Source organism: Neopsephotus bourkii, unplaced genomic scaffold (assembly GCF_033783945.1).
Source record: "Neopsephotus bourkii isolate Nb327-2 ecotype Australia unplaced genomic scaffold, CSIRO-AGI_Nbou_v1 NB_463, whole genome shotgun sequence".
In the NCBI taxonomy this organism is placed as follows: Eukaryota; Metazoa; Chordata; class Aves; order Psittaciformes; family Psittacidae; genus Neopsephotus; species Neopsephotus bourkii.
Window position 1 is genome coordinate 1,663,440 of NW_026900965.1, and position 19,903 is coordinate 1,683,342.

Sequence of the window (19,903 nt, forward strand, 5' to 3'; positions counted from 1 at the left end):
GCAAACTGATTGTTTTCAGTTGGTTTTCCTATATTCTAATTGTACAATGTGCTTTATTTATGATTAACTGAAATTAATTTCTATTCTAACACAAAATTCTTGCAGAGTCCATGCAATAGCTTGAAATTAAGCTCTGCTTCTACACTTCCTGTAGAACTGTATGATGGCACTAAGATTTTTCTGCTAAGAGATACCTGATTGTGAATGACAGTGTCAGCGATGTCAGTGATTCAATATTTAAATAATAATACAAATTAAGGTTCATATTATACTAATAACAATCATAATGGCCCAAATTTTATACTGTAATAAAATTCATCATGTTAATCATGCAGGGTTTGTATGCTATGAAACTGAAACTGGAGGACCTTTTTCCTCTTGGGAAGTAAAATAGCAAAGATGTATTTACATAGCCCTCCAGTGAGGCTGATGAAACCATGGAAGTGTACACCAGATTGCTGGGAGTGGAGATTTAATCATAGAATCATAGAATAGTTAGGGTTTGAAAGGACCTTAAGATCATTCAGTTACAACCCCTCTGCCATGGGCAGGGACACCTCACACTAAACCATATCACCCAAGGCCTCGTCCAACCTGGCCTTGAACACCGCCAGGGATGGAGCATTCACAACCTCCCTGGGCAACCCATTCCAGTGCCTCACCACCCTCACAGGAAAGAACTTCTTCCTTATATCCAGTCTAAACTTCCCCTGTTTAAGTTTTAACCCATTACCCCTTGTCCTATCACTACAGTCCCTCCTGAATGGATTGGCTGTTGGAAGGCACAATGTGGTCACCGATGAGGTGCAGTGCTTTTGGTTGCGGTGTGGGTACAGACTTGGGTTGGTTGTAGGCTGTGTCAGATTTGACACAGGAGCAAAGAGCAGAAAGCACCGTGTTCAGCCCTAGACCTTTGCAAGCTCCCCATCATTGGTACCACGCTTCCTTAGAATACTTTTCCTGGGCTTCTAGTTTTGCTCAGACTCTTTCTAAAGAGAACATTTGCCCCACAGGAATTGTTACTTCTGTTACTGTTCCAGTTTTGGTAGCAGTAGACTAGGACGGACCATTATGTTCCATCAGAAGTCAAGTCTCTTCCACTGCTTCATGATACGCAGTGCACAGAACCATGTGAACATCTTGTTTTCCCTACATAGGGTTTTTAAAAGCAGAGACTGTTCTGTGAAAACTGTTGACCTTTGATAGCTGGCGCAGATGTTGGTTCTTTACTACACCAGAACAGTTTGCAGGTGGGAACCTGCTTCTTGCAGAATTGAGCTCCAGGTGTGGAATACAGAATTCTGATCTGTGAGCACCTCCCAGGAATCTCAGAGCAATTAAAATGGAAGAAAAGTGGTTATTTTTGACAGGATGAGGCGAATCTCGTTGGAGCTGCCTACATGGAGCTGCTGATCCTGGTTAGACTGTTCCCATTTCCGAAAAGCATTTAATTAGTGCTCTTGCACACAGCTTACCTTGCGCTTTTTTGTAGGCCAGTTTCCCTCTTGGCTTTGTTAAAGTAGCTGCAGGGCCCAGTGATGTCTTTCACATCTGTGTGGCTTGAGATTCAGTTCTGCTGGCAGCTGGAAGACAGAATAGTGAAAGAGCTCCAGTATTTGCTCTGTGCTGTTGGAAGGTTGCCTCGACAGTCAGCTGATGAAAGCTCTTGAGAGCCCGGGCTTCAATCTTTGTGTTAACGCAAAGTTGATGCTTGACTTAATACTCATCCTCTTGCTGCTTACTCTCCACTTCCTCATCAAGAGCAGCGCAAAGGCCGGTGTTCAGGGTAGGGTTGTGTTTTGTAGTTATTTAAAATGCCTTTTTAGAGTTGAAATCACTTTCATCTGTGCCCATCTTCCTCTAAGTGGCTATGACACAGCCTTGCAGCTCTGAGAACCGCTCATTCCCCAACCCTCAGGAGAGCTCTGCACATAGGCAGCGCTTACACACAGTACTGAAAGTGGGCTCTGTTTTTGAAGCAGAGTTCACTGTACTTTGCCAGAGGATAGCATCAGGACTAAGTTTAATCGGGGCAGTAGGAGGGAAAAGGAAAGAACCTTTTCATTCTGAGTGAGCTTTGCCGTTTTCATTTTTCTCCAGTGGGAATGTTGCATTCCTTAAGAAATTCTTACTTTCGTTACAATGTAACATGGTGTCCATATGATTCTGTATGCGTGCATGAGATCTTTCTATATGTGCATGCTGGAAAGGTGTACACTCTCCTACGGAGCCAGGCTGAGAGAGCTGGGCTGGGGCAGCCTGGAGAAGAGAAGGCTCCTGAAGGGGAGACCTTAGAGCAGCTCCAGTGTCTAAAGGGGCTGCAGGGAACCTGGAGAGGGGCTTGGGACAAGGGCCTGTAGGGACAGGCCAAGGGGAATGGCTTGAGCCTGCCAGAGGGGAGACTGAGCTGAGCTCTTAGGCAGAAGCTCTTCCCTGTGAGGGTGCTGAGGCGCTGGCACAGGGTGCCCAGAGAAGCTGTGGCTGCCCCATCCCTGGCAGTGCTCAAGGCCAGGTTGGACACAGGGGCTTGGAGCAACCTGCTCTAGTGGCAGGGGTCCCTGCCTGTGGCAGGGGTTGGGACCGGGTGAGCTTGAAGGTCCCTTCAACCCAAACCAGGCTGGCATTCTATACGTTTTGTTTTTCTTTCTTTACTAAGCTCATGTGGATAATTTCAGGACCATGCAAATCTGTTTACAAACAAGCTTCAATTTCTCAGGTTTAGTGGACACGTGAGGCATAACTCCCTTTTATTCCATTGAATTTAAATAGAAACTAATTCACTTCATGGTGTCATCAATGGAAATGGGAGCCAGACTCTTACAGTTTAGTTTTAGGGGGGCTGTGTCATTTTGCAGTCGGTGCAAGTCCCCCAAGGAGCCCATATGCCAGAGGTGTTAAACACTTGTACACAGTTTCTCCCCTGTGCACTAACTTGTGTGCAGTTAAAAACATCACCTCCCTCGTTGCAGTGCTGTAGCTTTTCTGTAGTTAATAGTTGTGAACCTCAATTGATGAGCTGTGTCAGCTGGAGACTGTAAACTCCCTGGGCGAGCAGGCCAGTGGCATATTATGATCCAAATAATCCTCCTGTTGCGGTGCTTTATTAAATGCTTTTAGAGAAGCGCTGCATGTTTCATTAAAATGAAATCCCTGCAGGAAGCACAGCCCTCGGAACTGGTGCTGGTTTGGAGCAGGGAACTCGGCTTCTATTTGCACAGAGTTATTTATCATCTGCCAGCATACAGCAGGCTCCAGTGGCCTGACAAAAGCTCTTACTTAATTTGGGGGAAGATAAAACAAAGGCTTGGACAGCAGTAGGTGCAGCCGTGCTTTTAGATTGCTCTGAAGTTCTACTCAGCAGTGGGGAAAACACCATCCAGTAAAAATACTTGGGGATTTCAGTGCCGTGTTGTGGAAGCTCTTCTGTTGGGGATCCCCATTCCACCGCTCTGGTGGATTGTGAGGGGATGTGTGTTGCTTGGGTACAGTTGCATTATAGTTTGTGAATTATGTTAAAGAGGCCCAAGGATTTAAACAGTGACAAGTGCAGGACAAATCAGAAGAAACCTTTGTAGCACATGCAGCAGTGGTTTACAGGAAATTCTTAGAGCTTTGGAATAGTCTGTTAAAGCCCAGGAATGTTGCTTTCATCATTAGGATGTTTTCGGTGTAATTACTGTAATGCCCTCAGGTAAGTAATGTGATGGAGCTGGAAGTAGATTGAAGGGGAAGGATGTGATAAATTTCATGGCTGTTTTGAAAAATGACAAACTAGAACATGCACAAACATCAGAACATCTGCCTTGAAGCAAATCTGGTGCTTTCCTTCCCTACAACTGCCCTTCCTTTTAAACAGAGGGTCTATTAAAATGTATTAGTCTACAAATCTGTGTTAATTTTCTTCTGCTTATTAGAAGTCTTTGCTCTCTCTTGCACAACAACGCTCCTCCTTTGGAGTGTGCTCATTTCAGTACAGGCACAGAGTAAAGTGCCTCATTTGACCTTCCTAGCTCGTAGCTCTTTATGTAATTACCTTTATTTATAAGGACTCCTTTCAGTCCGTTGTTTTTCTTTAACAGAAACCCGTGTCCCTGAAGTTCCCAGCTCCCTGCACGTCCGTCCACTGGTCACCAGCATTGTCGTGAGCTGGACTCCTCCTGAAAACCAGAATATCGTGGTGAGAGGCTACGCCATCGGGTACGGCATCGGCAGCCCTCACGCCCAGACCATCAAGGTGGACTACAAACAGAGATACTACACCATCGAAAACCTAGGTATGGTGAGAATCAACACTCGTGCCCAGGTTTTACCTCTCAGTTCTGCCACAGTTCTCTAATTATGGACTTATAAATAACTAATACTACATGTGTGTTCTTAAGGTGATCTTTTTTCTTATTGAACTGTTGCAGTGGATGCCACAGTGTTGATAAATTTCAAATAAACTCTATTTTCTGATGATAGAGGCAGAGGAATAGCCCCCCCGCCCCAAACCCAGAACCCTACATCCACCGAGTTTGAAGCACAGTGCGTTTTGATGTGATGCTTTCCCTTCAATGCTTATTAAAACGCTTCCATGCTGTGAGCAGCGTTCCCTGGTTCTCCTGGAGCTGCAGAACAGGTGGCCTCAGGCAAAAAAGAAACTCAAATGTCACCAAGATACAGTGGCATCTACTTGAAAAGAAAACTGGAGATTCAATCCTCCAGAGAATTCTCTGTTAGGTAAAACATCCTGAAAGCAGAATAAACATTAGTGTCACAAACTATGGGAAGTTCCATGAAAGAGGAGTTTTGAGTAATTCTGTAATAGAGGAACTTAAAACAGTCATTGAAAGATGCTTCCTCACTGTTGTTTTGACTGTACTTGAGGAAGGTTTGCTGAGAGTGCAGACTTGTGCTGTAGGAGAACTGTGGAGCACTAACAGAAGGTCTGTGTGGAAATTCAGCCTAAGGATTTTGTGTATTTCTGTCATAAAATACTGAATAAAGAGGAGAAGACGGGATTCACTGCGAGCTTGACTTAAGGTGTTTGTTCTTTCCCTTTAGACCCAAGCTCCCACTATGTCATAACTCTGAAAGCCTTTAACAACGTTGGGGAAGGGATCCCTCTCTACGAGAGCGCGGTGACCAGGCCTCACTCGGGTAAGGGCGAGGGGCTGCTCTCAGTGTCCTGCACAGCCAAACTCCTCCATCAACTGCACAAGGCTGAGCTTGTGGTGCTGCTGTGTAACCAAGTGGCCTTGTGGTGGTTGCGGTCACACGTCCTCCATTCATCGAGCCACCTCAAATTGGTGTCACTTGTCCATTGCAACACTTACCTTTCAAGTGCTAGTCCCAGCTTGGTTCTCTGTGCAGCCTGTGCCAGTACCTCAGCACCATTACCTCAGCACACATCCTGTGGGTGCAGCTGTGAAGGCCCTTGTTTTGTGTTTTATGGACAAGTATAGATTTTTGAGGGTCTTTTACACTGAGGTTTTGAATATGGTGCCTGCATTTTCTTCCTCTGAGTCTCAGTCTCCTGTCACTTAACGCTAAGCAAGTTCCTGACATGTGTTTCTTGTCTTGTAATACATTAATAAAAGATTTTAAGCAGAGAAATCGGTTTGCAAGCGAGCTACTACAATGCTGTAGCTCAGTGTGCTCCCTGTTAGACTCCCAGTGTCACACAGTCGCTCTGTGTAGCTGGAATCCTTGTCAGTTATGAGGATTTGCAGTTACTGCAGTCTGTGTGACATTGGGACCTTGAGCACCATCAAGAGTCTGTAAAAGGTGCTGGGAGTTCCCCTTTGTTTTTATGACATGGCAGTTACCCAGCTAGTTCAGCTCTTTTTCCTCATGGTTTTCTGAAGGGGAGGGATCAGTGGGCATTCAGTCAAATATAGTTCAAATTACTGCATGTTGGGGTTCTTAGGCCATGGTTGAATGCACTGAACGCTAATACATTAGGTGTGTATATAGCTTAGCATATATATGTTGTCTGACTGTCTTAAGAAGGGAACACGATGCAAGAGTAATTTTATTAGCCTGTCTTATGTCACCTATTAACTCTGGCTTTTCTCTCTTTTTCTCCATTTCTCACCTTTCATTTCATTGCACAACCCTGCATTTCCCCTTTTTGTTTTTGTTTTACGTTACAATGCCACCTTCCCCCTTTTTAATTATAATACACTACTTTTTACCCATCAATTCCCTAGACACTTCCGAGGTTGATTTGTTTGTTATTAATGCTCCATACACTCCAGTGCCAGATCCGTCTCCCATGATGCCACCAGTGGGAGTTCAGGCTTCCATCCTGAGTCATGACACCATACGGATCACTTGGGCAGACAACTCTCTGCCGAAGAACCAGAAGATCACAGATGCTCGCTACTACACAGTGCGCTGGAAAACCAATATTCCTGCTAATACCAAGTACAAGGTATGGGAGCTTCACCAGCACTAACGCAGCTGCCTTCTGTCAGTAACAAGTAGTTTCATGTTTGAGGCAGGGTTAAGTGAAGCAGAGTAAAGAAAGACAAGGGCTGAGGAAGCGGCATAGAGGTAGGCTTGGTTTTATTTGAGATGTCTGAACTGAGTTCATAGAATCCCAGCCTGGTTTGGCTTGGAAAGGACCTTAAAGCTCACCCAGTCCCAACCCCTGCCACGGGCAGGGACCCCTTCCACTGGAGCAGCTTGCTCCAAGCCCCGGTGTCCAGCCTGGCCTTGAGCACTGCCAGGGATGGGGCAGCCACAGCTTCTCTGGTTCACACCAGTTCTGCTCAGTTAAATCATTGCTTCAAAGATTCATCTAGACTTAGTGGAAGGAGTTGGTTTTGTGTTCTCTCTTGCATGTGTGGGGTGTTGGTGTGTGTGGAAGGGCCACCATGGGGAGCAAAGGCGAACATTTCCATGGTTACTTTCTGCTGTGGAACCATGGAGACAGTGACAGTTTTATACTTTCTGCTTCACCCATCGTGATCGCATCCACAGATGGGGACTTACCTTTAGAGGAGCCAGGAATGCATTAGTAAGGCACATGTTACCAATGGCTTCTCTCCAGGTAACAGATCTGAATTGCAGGGGTGACTCATGCAGGGAAGATACCCTGGTGTCTTTACGTTTCCTTTTGCAACCTTTCCTGTTCGTACAAAGTTGACAGTGAACCTCCCCTTTGGGAAATGCATGGGTACGACATCTGTGACAGTAACTTCATGAGGGCCCTGCCTCCTTTATTTTCATCTGGTGTTCTGATTTGAAGAGCAGATTTGGGGCTCGCTTTATGGCATTGGATTTTCTTCAGTCAGTTGGTTGGATCGTTTTTTAGTTTTTGGAGTTCTCAGGAGGCCTCAAAACTGCTGACTTCAGATTTCACATTAGAAATGAGACTCAAAGGAAATGGTTGTTAAAACCTCCAGCCAGTGGAGCTCCCTTTCTGCTCTCACAGAGCAATCTTGGTACAAACAGGGGGTTTTAAATGGAAACGAACAGCTGTGTATAGCTGTGTTCTCCCTCTAAAGGCAAGTTATTTGAGCCCTTATTCCTGTGTCCTGTGCAGGGGATGTCTCAGGAGTGGTTTATACAATACTGCAGTTCCATTAGTTAAATGCTAGGAAATCCCACCCCGTGGTAAATGAAGTACTGCACTGATCCAGTACTACTCCGATGGACAGCACTGGTTACTTTTAAGAAAGGCAAAACCTTTTTCAGCAGCGTTGCTCCATCAGCTGCTGCGTTTCAGTCAGGTCTTGGGTAACTTTATGAAGTGTGAGCTAGTGTACTGCTTGTCACAGCCAGCTCTAGCAGCCTTGTTCTTTCTTGCATGTTTGGGGGCTGTTGGCCCGTTGCATTGGAGCTCCTCTGTTCCACCACCTTGCATGCAGCAATTGTATGTTGGTGTCAGTTCTCTGGTATCCACTGCTACATCAGCTCAACATAGAGTCATTTCTTCCATCCCTCTTGTCAGTAAGTGGGATGTTGGTATAGTTTGTGCTTCCTGCGTTTACTCCCCACTTCTGCACTGTTGCAGTCTCACTGAAGAAGAGTAATAACTTCAAACACAAGTTAAGAGGTTCCCATTTTACAGAGCCTTCTTTCCTTAAATTTGTGTGGGAGTAGTGTCAGTCTAGAGTGCATAAACCCAGGAACAGATGTGGTGCAAGTGGCACAAGTGTCAAGCATCTTTGTTGATGGAGCAGGGTTGTCCTACCCACAGACTACCCAGGATGTATCGGTTGTGCACTCCAGAGTCAGCTAAAGTACTAAATCTTAACTCTTTAGGTTAAACTTTACAAGGTAATATTTATGAAGTTTACTCTCTAGTAGGTGAGCAGCGTTCAGTACCATGGGACAGTTGTGATCTTAACAACAGTATGTGGGGTTGAAAAACCAAGAAAGCAGAAGTCTCCTGCTCCAGTTTAGCCTTTCATGTGTCATTGACATTCAATGTGATGTGCAGGGAACACCACCTAGTTTCAAAGATGTAGATTAAAACCACAATTTGAGCCTGTAAAAAGGACTCCAGCTGCCACCTCTGACAAGTGGTACAAACAGAATTGAGTGCTTAAGTGTGGTTAGGCGTTTCCCTAGGGATTGTGGAGGGGAAGAGCTGATGAACTGTTGTTCATCAGGGGTGCATCAGCTCCTAATGCAAAGTGTAGGAATCACAGAATCAGCTAAGTTGGAAAAGACCTTTAATAGTTCTTAAATCTTACGATTGATGGTTTTAAAATCTTAAGTAGAGAGGATTTCTCCTTTAAGAGCTTGTCCTTCCTTGTACCTTCAGGTGGGGTTGTCCCTTTGGTTTCCACATATGTTAAAAATTGACTGAAAGTTGTAGCAGGAATGTGGAAGGCAGAGATTTCAAGCAGGACTGTTACTGTTAGCTGGGCTTCAGTGTTTTCCCTTGCCAGATCAGTTAATGACCTGCTGTAAATGAACCCCCTCGATCACAGTGATTTACCCTGCTGCAGAACAAGTGTGCCCAAGACCTCGTCTTGCCTTTTTTCTTCCGCTTTAATTTCTAATTGACTGCTGTTAAATGCTCCTGCTGATTGCAGAAAGTGTTCCTAGTTGAGGATGAAACAACTGCACTTAAATTCTTGATGAATGAATTTTCATGGCAGAGCAACCATTACAGAATTAATGACTGTGGTTATGAAAATGCTTTAAACACTTACCTAAGACAAGGGCGTTTGGGAGCTGGCAGCTGATGGTTTCAGAAGTTACTGACTCTGTTTTCCTTTCAGACTGCCAACGCCACCACTTTGAGCTACTTAGTGACTGGGTTGAAACCAAACACCTTGTATGAATTCTCTGTGATGGTGACTAAAGGGCGAAGATCGAGTACTTGGAGTATGACGGCGCATGGAACGACTTTTGAATTAGGTACTGCTCCTCTCTCCCTGGAAGGGCCAGCACTCCCAGTGAGATGAACGGAGTATGCCACAATACTGGGAGAGGGAAAGCATGTGTTTAAAATGATTATGCTGATGAATACTTGCGGGGAGGTTCTTATCTTTATAGCTTAGAAGCTGATTAAAATCAACACCAACACTTCAGGTTTCAAAGGGATGATTGCATGCAAAAGAATTTACAGCAAATTACAGAGAAGTAATGAATAATGTACCACAGTTCATGGGCAGGGGAGAAGAAGGAAGTGTATGCTTGGAGCATCTCGGAGCACGTTAATACAGATACAAAGAAAATACATAGAAACATAGAATTATAGAACAGTTAGGGTTGGAAAGGATCTTAAGATCATCCAGTTCCAACCCCCCTGCCGTGGGCAGGGACACCTCACACTAAACCATCTCACCCAAGGCTCTGTCCAACCTGGCCTTAAACACTGCCAGGGATGGAGCATTCACAGCTTCCCTGGACAACCCATTCCAGTGCCTCAGCACCCTCACAGGAAAGAATTTCCTCCTTATATCCAATCTGAACTTCCCCTGTTTAAGCTTTAACCCATTACCCCTTGTCCTATCACTACAGTCCCTAATGAAGAGTCCCTCCCCAGCATCCCTATAGTCCCCCTTCAGATACTGGAAGGCTGCTATGAGGTCTCCACGCAGCCTTCTCTTCTCCAGGCTGAACAGCCCCAACTTTCTCAGCCTATCTTCATATGGGAGGTGCTCCAGCCCCTGATCATCCTCATGGCCTCCTCTGGACTTGTTCCAACAGTTCCATGTCCTTTTTATGTTGAGGACACCAGAACTGCACACATCAGCAAATAATAATTAAAACTTGCTGTCATTGTGCTGTTAGAGTTACAGAGGAGGCGCATGAAGCAAGTGAACTGACAGAAATCCCAGTAGAAGTTAAGACATCCAAATCATCCCTAAATTCTTGTGCCTTGGCAGGCATTGGCAGTGCAGTCCTCAGTGCCACAGAAATGCTGGAAGCTCAGAGTACAGAACAGAAGGGGGTTTATAGATGCCAGGATGAGCTTGTGTCTGCTGAGTACTTGGGAGGTGCAGGACCTGTGTCCCCTGACCTGTCCCTCATTAGCTCTTTTTATCCTGCAGTGTTAAATGATCTTTGTGCAATTAAATTGACTGCTTATTCTGCTTAGGTTTCTCTTGGTATGAACTGCAAGGATTAAGAAAGAGCCTGTCCCGCTTAGCCTGTAGCCCTTACACTAAATACAGCCAAAAGAAATCAGGCACACAAAGAATTAATGGAGATGACCCAAATACTCTACAGCAAGGCATAAAAAAAAAAGCAAGACCAGATTAAAAGCAGAAATCTAACTTTCTCTGAAGCCCCATAAAGCCTTAGTGAGCTTCAGTTGCTTTTGAAAACATTGTCTTAGTTTTTGGTGGGAAGTCCATGATGTGGAGGCAGATTTGGCCTGGGGCTCCTTTCCTGTGCCCATCCCAGGTTAAAACACTTTACTCGGTGTTTGTGGTGACACGCACACAATCCTCATCCATAACTACATGGGGGATGGGAAAAGTTGCAGAAATGAAGTTCTTGAAGCAGCAGTTGAAACTCGGAAAGCACCGGAGGGGGGGTGAGATACAGGAGATCTTACTTCATCTGAATAGAAAGTAAATGCAGGGTGGTTGTAAAGGATGTTTGCAAATGTGACCTAAAAGCTTGGAAGCCAAGAAACAAATAACCCCCAAAAGGCTAAATACCTTTTCTCATAACAGATCTTGTGATTTATATCACTCACCAGATTCCATAGCGTGTGACTGATGGTTTTGGATACCCCTGAGTAGCAGTGTTGTGTAGGACTTGCACCTCAGCTCCCGCTGAAGGAAAACCCAAGATACTGGGTTCAGTGCTGGTCTGTGGGTGAGAGATCTCCTGTAGGCTAGTCCTGGGGTTTGTTTTAGTCTTGAGTTTACTGTAGGGCCTTGAGTTGTGCCTTACATCCATATGTTTGTTGAGTGTGTTTGTAAGAGTCTGGGATAATAGGTACAGTAACGGCTGAGTTTTGCTACCCCTGGATTCCCGCTGTTATTGTGCACAGGGTTAGTAGGTAGCCATCTCAGAGGATGCACAGATTAATTTCTAATGGGTAATATCCATAAAGCTCTTGAAATCAGGAAGCCCTGGAAGCACTACACGTTACTATTATAGTATTAAATATCCACAGTGGATTTACTTTGCTAGATGTTACCTAATTAGAAGTCTCCTGTTTTTCACAATGTGGCTTGGCAGAGCCTGGCCTGGTCAATGCACCTTTGGAGACGTTGGCTCTGTGCAGCCAGAAGCATTAATCTGAGCCCCAGCTGGAAATCTCAGTTCACAGTAAGCAAGGACTCACAATTCAGGCTTGTGCTGCAGCAGCCTGTGCCATTTCCTCAGTGTGAGGCAGGAGGAGGCTGATGGGAGAAGGGAGCACATTCTCCTTCTTTCTTTCTCCCAGTCTTGCTCTCTGGCAGCCCAAGGAAGAAGGTTGGACAGTTGTGCTCCACAGATACTCCTGGGTTTCAGATGGTGCTGCGGATTTCCTTCCAAATGACACCAAATTCTTTGCTAAAGTCAATCAGCAATTATGGATTAGGATTCTAAATCTCGGGTGGGCTTCCTTTGCTGGTTCAGGTTTAAGTGGCAAATTGGCATTACTCAGTCCCACCATAAACCTGAAAATATGGAGGTATTTCATATAAAACATGCTTATTTCACAAGTTTGTGTAATTTTTATGGTGTCTGAAGAAACTCAGTTGGAAGCCATTGACCCCAGCTGTTAGGGCTGTACAGTGATGCTGTGGCTTTGGAGATATGGGCTTATTCAGTCGTGAATCACAGCATCTGTTGGCAGAGCCATAGAATGGTTTGGGTTGGAAGGGACCTCGAGGATCATCTGGCTCTTCAGAAGCAGGTACCTCCTCCTGGAAAGGAGACGCTGCACACCAGGTGGCATTTGCTGGTTGAATGGAGTAAATCAGTAAGACCACTACACACAGTGGTGGATTTATTTGAAGACTGAATGGTCTGAGATTTTACTATGATATGTGCCTTTTTCAATGGTAAACCAAAGACGGATGTCTCTGAGGTTACTTGTAAGTGTCCAGTGACATGAGTCTGTCTGCTTGGTTGCAGTTCCTACTTCTCCTCCCAAAGACGTGACTGTGGTGAGCAAAGAGGGGAAACCTCGGACAATAATTGTCAACTGGCAGCCTCCATCGGAAGCCAACGGCAAAATCACAGGTGCAGTTTGCATGAGCAATAAAGTCAGTACAAGATGCTGGTTAACAGCAGAATATAATGTGCATAACCGTGTGAGCATGTTCCGTAGAGCGAGTCTATCTTCTTTGTCAATCTCTTTAGTTGTTCGGATTAATCATTTACTGTTGTACCCAGTCTAAATATATTAAGATAGCAAGTAACTGCAGTGTGAAATTGGAGGTAACCGGATAGAGAATTGGAAGTTTAAATATCTTAATAACCTTTGTCTCCATCGGCTTGTGCTCCTCTAATGGCACGCCTCCAGAAATCCATCTGTAATGCCTCTGACCCCTCAGAAATTTAGGAGAATCCATCCCAGTTCTTATTGTCTTTGTGTCACCTTTGTGGCGTGGAACAGACTTAAAGTCAGTTATTAGTCCCTTGACAAAACCATTAGGAGTAAACTGTTACTTGCTTCTGTAACTACATCACTTCTATGTAGGAGAAATCATTTTACAGAAAATATTACTGTTTCCCTTCGGTAGCTTCTGTCTGGAATCCCGTTTCTAAAGGCTTCCTGAAATAGTTCACTTCCATTTTCTGCTTGCTTTTACCCCAGACTTTATGCTTGAAGCAGCTTTTAGTGGTGCAGAGTTTGCAGTGTGGGGTTTTGCTTTTGTGCTCAGAATCAAACCTTTGGAAGCTATCACCACCCGAGATCTGATGAGATTCCAGACAGGACACTAAAGCTAGTTAGATCTCCCTGAAAAGGCAGAACACTGCAGACTTAACCCTTGGTTACAAAGCCAGTTCTATGTTATTATCAGCAAGATGTTTTTCCTCTATATAGGAAAGAAGGTTTGACTGGAGAAACAAGAGCCTTTATCATAACTGCAGGTTAAAGGGCTTGGCTGCTAGTGGTCAGTAGGGGTGGGAAACAATAGGCACAAATAGCCCCAGCCTATATATGTTCCTGAAAAGATAAGCCTGTCATCGTATGTACAAGGAGAGCAGGACACATACTCAATTTCCCAGGTAAAACATCTCCTTGCAATTTCTCTTCTGTGAAAGAGAACCTCACCTTTATTCATAGAGTATTTATTAGGTTTTGCATAAGTAGCAGTTAACAGCTAAAAAACACATCAAATCATTCTGTGGTAAGTGAGTCTCCCAAACAGGAGATTTGCTTTACCAGGACCAAGGCATTTGGCAGGGACATGTGGACTGGGTGCCCTCTGGTGGGAAGAGCCCCTGCAGTGAGAGAGGCAGCTCCTTACAGAATCATAGAATAGTTTGGGTTGGGAAGGACCTCAAGATCATCCAGCTCCGACCCCTTCCACTGGAGCAGCTTGCTCCAAGCCCCTGTGTCCAACCTGGCCTTGAGCACTGCCAGGGATGGGGCAGCCACAGCTTCTCTGGGCACCCTGTGCCAGCGCCTCAGCACCCTCACAGGGAAGAGCTTCTGCCTAAGAGCTCAGCTCAGTCTCCCCTCGGGCAGGTTCAAGCCATTCCCCTTGGCCTGTCCCTACAGGCCCTTGTCCCAAGCCCCTCTCCAGGTTTCCTGCAGCCCCTTTAGGCACTGGAGCTGCTCTAAGGTCTCCCCTTCAGGAGCCTTCTCTTCTCCAGGCTGCCCCAGCCCAGCTCTCTCAGCCTGGCTCCAGAGCAGAGCTGCTCCAGCCCTCGCAGCATCTCCATGGCCTCCTCTGGCCTCGCTCCAACAGCTCCAGGTCCCTCTTGTGCTGCTGCCCCAGAGCTGGATCAGGGCTGCAGGGGGGGGTCTCCCCAGAGCACAGCAGAGGGGCAGGATCCCCTCCCTGAGTTGCTGCTCACGCTCTGGGGGTGCAGCCCAGCACACGGGGGGGTTCTGGGCTGCAGTCAGCATTAACTCAGCTTAGTCCTTTCTGTCCACTAAACACCACCATAAAAAACAAAGTGATGATGGGATTCCCTGCCCTGGAGAGCATGTTTGTGGAATACTTGTCTTTTTTCAGCTCTGATCTCCTTTTGATGTGTATGGCATGGATGTGAAATGCTGAGCTGTGCTCGTCTGGATTCCAGATGCTTTTGCATTGTTGTAGTTGCTGACAAATTAGTACAGTCACGATTTAAGTCGATATTCTTGTGACACTATACTATATATAGTGCTTTTAACTGTCACTATATATATAGATAGCTGTCTGTGTGTATTTATATATGTGTATATATATATATGTATAAAAATAAATATATATATATATAATGCTGCCCCTTCTTGGCCAAGCTACAGGTATGTTGCCTTGTGACCTGGACAAGTAGCAAACATTAAGTCTTCCCCTTACTATAACCCCAGCCTGGCAGTGTGTGGGACAAAGAAGGAGCTGGAGACCCAGCCCTGTAGTGGTGCAAGTGTTTATTTTATGCTGGGGCTCTGTGTTTCCTATATTAGAAAAGTCATAAAGCTTTTACTTCATAGTGGTTTGTAATTGCAGCATATTCAGTAACAAAACTTGTCATACCTTTTCCATGCCTGTGACATGCACTTAACTTCAGTTCTCTTCTGATCATCATCACCTTTATTTAGGCCCTGAAAAATAAATCCGTTATAAACCATTGAGCACATGCTCTTCAGCTGTGCATGAGAATCCTTTATTGTTTTAACATTAACTGGTTTTATAAATATTAATACTTTGAGGATGCTTTAATAACAGCTTTATGTTGGTTTACGTTATTTGGTCCATGAACAGGCAAAGAGATGGAAAGGAAGAATTTCTCCACATTCAGTGAACAGGGGTCAGAAGTAATTTTGACTTTTCAATGGCTTTTATCCTCTTAACCCAGACTTGTGAACAGTTTAAAACTTAAGCTGGGCTGGCTGGCTAAGACTTGAATGCGTTCTTAGTCTCTGAAGAAGTAAGAGAAATCCCATCCTTGTTTAGCTGTGTATAATGAGAAGTCAATAGAATATGTTCTGTAAGATCTTACCAGTGTTGTGTGAGTTCTTACACTGTCCTGTTCACTCATGTATAAAATCCTTTTGCTTTCTCCTTTCAATAGGATACATCATTTACTACAGTACGGATGTGAACGCTGAAATACACGACTGGGTTATCGAACCCGTCGTGGGAAACAGGCTGACCCATCAGATACAGGAGCTGACCCTCGACACACCCTATTACTTCAAAATTCAGGCCCGCAACTCCAAGGGCATGGGACCCATGTCTGAGGCAGTTCAGTTCAGGACCCCCAAAGGTAAATCACCACGGAGGTCTCGGGATTTTCCTCTGCTTTTCCTGATTGCAACTCCTATAAGGTCAGGGTAGTGTGAATTTTGTATCTCATAGAATCCCAGCCTGGTTTGGGTTGGGAAGGACCTTAAAGCTCGTCCAGTTCCAATCCCTGCTATGGGCAAGGACACCTCACACATGTGGCCCAAGACTCTGTTCAACCTGGCCTTGAACACTGCCAGGAGTGGAACATTCACCATTTCTTTGGGCAGCCTCTTTAAACTGGAAGAGGCAGGAAGAGCAAATGGAGTTTGACTTGAATGGAATTTTCTATTTGCGTGTAGTTAAGCAGATGTTGCTCAGCTGCTTGATTCATTGTGGTGTTTCTCAATTACTGGTGGGCACATAGGTCTCACCTAGTTATAGTGTCCTAAAGGTGGTTTTTAGGAAAGCAGTTTTTAGATGTTTTAAGCCTGTGGGTCTTGTGTGTCATGCTGCAGCAGTACAAAGCCACAGGCTCTCCAGTTGGAGCCAGCGGTGCAGCTGTGTGCTGGTGACTTGGATGTCACAGTGGGAATAATGAGGTAGAGCAGCTCTTAAATCAAGAACTAATGAAGTGGAGCGAATGCGCATTGCTTGGGAAAAAATACTCCAAGGAGAGAAGTATAAAAAGTTAGGAGTAGATTTCTTGAAGGGTACCTTTACCATGTGAGCACTGGTGGTTAGAAGTGGGAGCTCCAGCTGGTCTGCTTGGGCAATGTCAAACTTTGATTTCTGTCTCTCACTCCTTCAAGCCTTGTGATCTCTCTTGTTTTTTTCCTTCCCTGTGCTTGTCCCACTAGCTGAATCCTCAGATAAAATGCCTAATGATCAAGGTAAATGAACAGCCACACTTTCTTTTTTATTCCAGCCTTCACACGTTTTGTTTTCCCTGTCCATGTGCTGTTGTTGCTTGTAAATGAAACTGTCTGCTGCTCTAACTGTAAATGAGCAAGTTCCTGTTGTGCTTTCAATAGTGGAAGAGCTGGAAGGTCCTGTTGGTGGTTGGGGTGGTAGGGATAGAAAGTGATCCCTGCAGTCAGATGTCACATGAAGGGACAAGTCTGTGCCAGAGCTGCAGCATTCTGTCAAAGGGAATTTGGACGAAGTGAAACTGCAGACAGCCCTCTGACCTCTGAGGCAAGATCTCAGGACATCGAGGTGGAAGATCAGTCACCCAATTAGCACAAGTGCGGTTCTGTGAGCTCCTCGGCTCTAATCCTGGTCATGACAAAGGCAATATGCCTGCTCTAGGAAGGGTGTTTGCAAGAGAGATTCTGCTTGTCAGCTCCTTCAGACTCCAGGCGCTCCTGAAGAGCACAGCATTAGCTACTAAAAGCCTCGGGTTTTAAAACCCCAGCTTGAAAAATGGCAGCTTTGACTTTATGACATTGAGTTTAAGGTGGATGTCCCAGGGCTGTTGCTGCTTTCTTCCAAATAACCTACAAGCCCAATAAAAAGGAAAAAAACTAGTCTAAAGGGATGAGTTTAAAAGGACATTGGCAGGCACTCAGACACACAATTAAATAGATCCTAAAGGGGTTGAGCATGAGGGGTTTTTTCACTTGCTTTTCAGCTTATTACTTAGAAGTAATTTATTAAATATGCTTTTACCTCACGTGATGCTGATAGTGGGCAGAATGGGGTAAATTCATATCCAGCCTTGTGTAACAGAGCTGCAAGCCGAGGTTCAGGTGTGTCTCGGGGAAGAGACCCTCATGGTGTCATTGGCAGTGCTTAGCTGCAAGAGGAAGGGAATAGGGGAAGATAAAAAGGTCTTACATAGAAGCTGCTATTTCCATTCTGCGTTAGTATAACCTTATTTCAGCAGATAACTAAAGCCTGTCATCCATCGTTACCATCCTAAAGTAGCATATTCTAGTAACACCTTGATTCATTTATAAATTAGAAAACTCTACCTAAAAGCCATGAGAGTTTTGTTTCAGAATTCCTAGAAGAGCACTCATGGATTATAGATCCTGGCAGTAGGTTAAATGTAGAAAAGGAGAAGACAAGCTGGAGAGAAGAGCCTGTTTGGTGACAGTACCACTGAACTGAAGGATTGTGTCCTTCAGGAAGCAGTAGGCAAGTTATTTGAGACTGGGAAGAAACAAAGCTGCAGTGGGATAGACTCTGGCCTTAGTGGTTTGTCCTTTTTTTTCTCTCCCTTACTTTTCTTCTTTATTAAGCTACATTGTTCTCCCTACACTTCTGTAGCCCAAGCTGGTACTGAGCTCCCCAGAATTTAAAGGCTAAATTGCTGATTCCTGGTTTCAGGAATTAGGTAGTGAGAAGCATCTTGGTCAGGTACCTAATCATAGACTCAGCCTGGTTTGGGTTGGAAGGGACCTTAAAGCTCACCCAGCCCCAACCCCTGCCACGGGCAGGGACCCCTTCCACTGGAGGAGCTTGCTTCAAGCCCCTGTGTCCAACCTGGCCTTGAACACTGCCAGGGATGGGGCAGCCACAGCTTCTCTGGGCACCCTGTGCCAGCGCCTCAGCACCCTCGCAGGGAAGAGCTTCTGCCTAAGAGCTCAGCTCAGTCTCCCCTCGGGCAGGTTCAAGCCATTCCCCTTGGCCTGTCCCTACAGGCCCTTGTCCCAAGCCCCTCTCCAGGTTTCCTGCAGCCCCTTTAGGCACTGGAGCTGCTCTAAGGTCTCCCCTTCAGGAGCCTTCTCTTCTCCAGGCTGCCCCAGCCCAGCTCTCTCAGCCTGGCTCCAGAGCAGAGCTGCTCCAGCCCTTGAGCATCTCCATGGCCTCCTCTGGACTCCAACAGCTTCACGTCCTTTTTATGTTGGGGGTCCCTGAGCTGAACACAGTACTCCAGGTATCTGAATTTCATCCTAGTTTGTATCCTGAACTTGTATCTTTAGTTACCTCTGTGGTTTTGGAGGTGTGCAAATGCTGACACCACACAGTCAGTGCCAGCGTCAGGCGTCCCTGAGCTGCCACAGGTGGTTGTTCCCAACATCCTTTGAAAATACAGCTGTTTGCAGAACACTGCTCCCTCCCTGTCGCTGCCTTCTCATGTTTTTATCATTTCCATATGGTTTATGTCCTTTGTCACGCATACGCACACATAGGGGGGTATATAACAGCAGCAGCTGGCTGCGTGAGGATATGGATGGTTCAGAGAGAGCAGACCCCATGATACACTGCACCAACTCAGTGTGTTACACCCATGTGTACTCCATGAGCCCTGCTGCTCTGTGCAGGTGACTCTCTGTATCCTCTTATCTCCTCCATTATTTTAGGTCATCTGTTAACTTCAGGAGCAGTGATTTTGATTTTCTGTTGCAGTGTTTATCAGGATATTGAATTCCCTTGGCCAAGCACAGGTCCTTGCAGTACTCATGAGAAATATCCCTTGTGAATAATGACTCTGCACTTACAATTTATATTCTTATCAGTGAATTTGTAGTTAATCTCGTTATTAGTGCCATGTGGCTTTTTTTAGGGTGCTATTTTTAACCAGGCATTGCACAGAGCTCAGGGAAGTGTTTTATGGAAGTCTAAATACAGTGTGCCAGCATAGCTGCTGTTACCAGCCACGTTCATGGGCTGACATTTCGTGTGTTTGAAAATACCTGTGCTAATAAAACAGAAGGATGGGCAGGAAGTGTGCCACCATCTCAATCAACCACCTTTGCCATGATCTTGCCTATGTTAAGGCTCCAGCTGCTGCACTAGAACTGCATAGGGTATCTGTTTGTCCTTTGTCAGTTATTTTTATTGCCCCCCCCTTCTCCCACAGCTTTTCTGCTGCTCCAAGAGATCTTCAGTGCCAGGTTCAGCAATTCAGAGAATCCACCTAGGGTTGTTTGATTTTCACATCCTTTCATACAATAGAAGCTGTTTAAAATTCACTTGAATTAGTTCATTGCTGCTGCTAAATGATTAGTCCAGGACTTCAGGAAGAGCAGGCAGTGTCCTCTCCAGCCTGGCATGGGCAGTGCATCTTTTTCAGTCTAGATTTGTCCTGCAGTATGTCTTCATTTATTATAGACTACACCTGACTCCTCCCTGTAGGATTCCTTCTTACTGCCCTTCTCAGAGCTTACTCAGTG

General features: G+C 45.3%; 1 protein-coding gene across 12 annotated transcripts in view; it reads left to right on the plus strand.

Moving 5' to 3' along the window:
• Positions 1–19,903, plus strand: part of NEO1 (neogenin 1) — a 186,144-nt gene that overhangs the window by 153,371 nt on the left and 12,870 nt on the right. For 7 of the 12 annotated variants that reach the window (XM_061349925.1, XM_061349932.1, XM_061349934.1 and 4 more), the window contains exons 15-21: positions 4,080–4,274; positions 5,044–5,139; positions 6,192–6,415; positions 9,222–9,360; positions 12,529–12,636; positions 15,628–15,822; positions 16,640–16,672. In XM_061349925.1, the coding sequence (XP_061205909.1) occupies positions 4,080–4,274; positions 5,044–5,139; positions 6,192–6,415; positions 9,222–9,360; positions 12,529–12,636; positions 15,628–15,822; positions 16,640–16,672 (990 nt within the window). The remainder of the gene's footprint in view (positions 1–4,079; positions 4,275–5,043; positions 5,140–6,191; positions 6,416–9,221; positions 9,361–12,528; positions 12,637–15,627; positions 15,823–16,639; positions 16,673–19,903) is intronic. The other 5 variants (XM_061349928.1, XM_061349931.1, XM_061349936.1 and 2 more) reach the window with 2 other exon arrangements.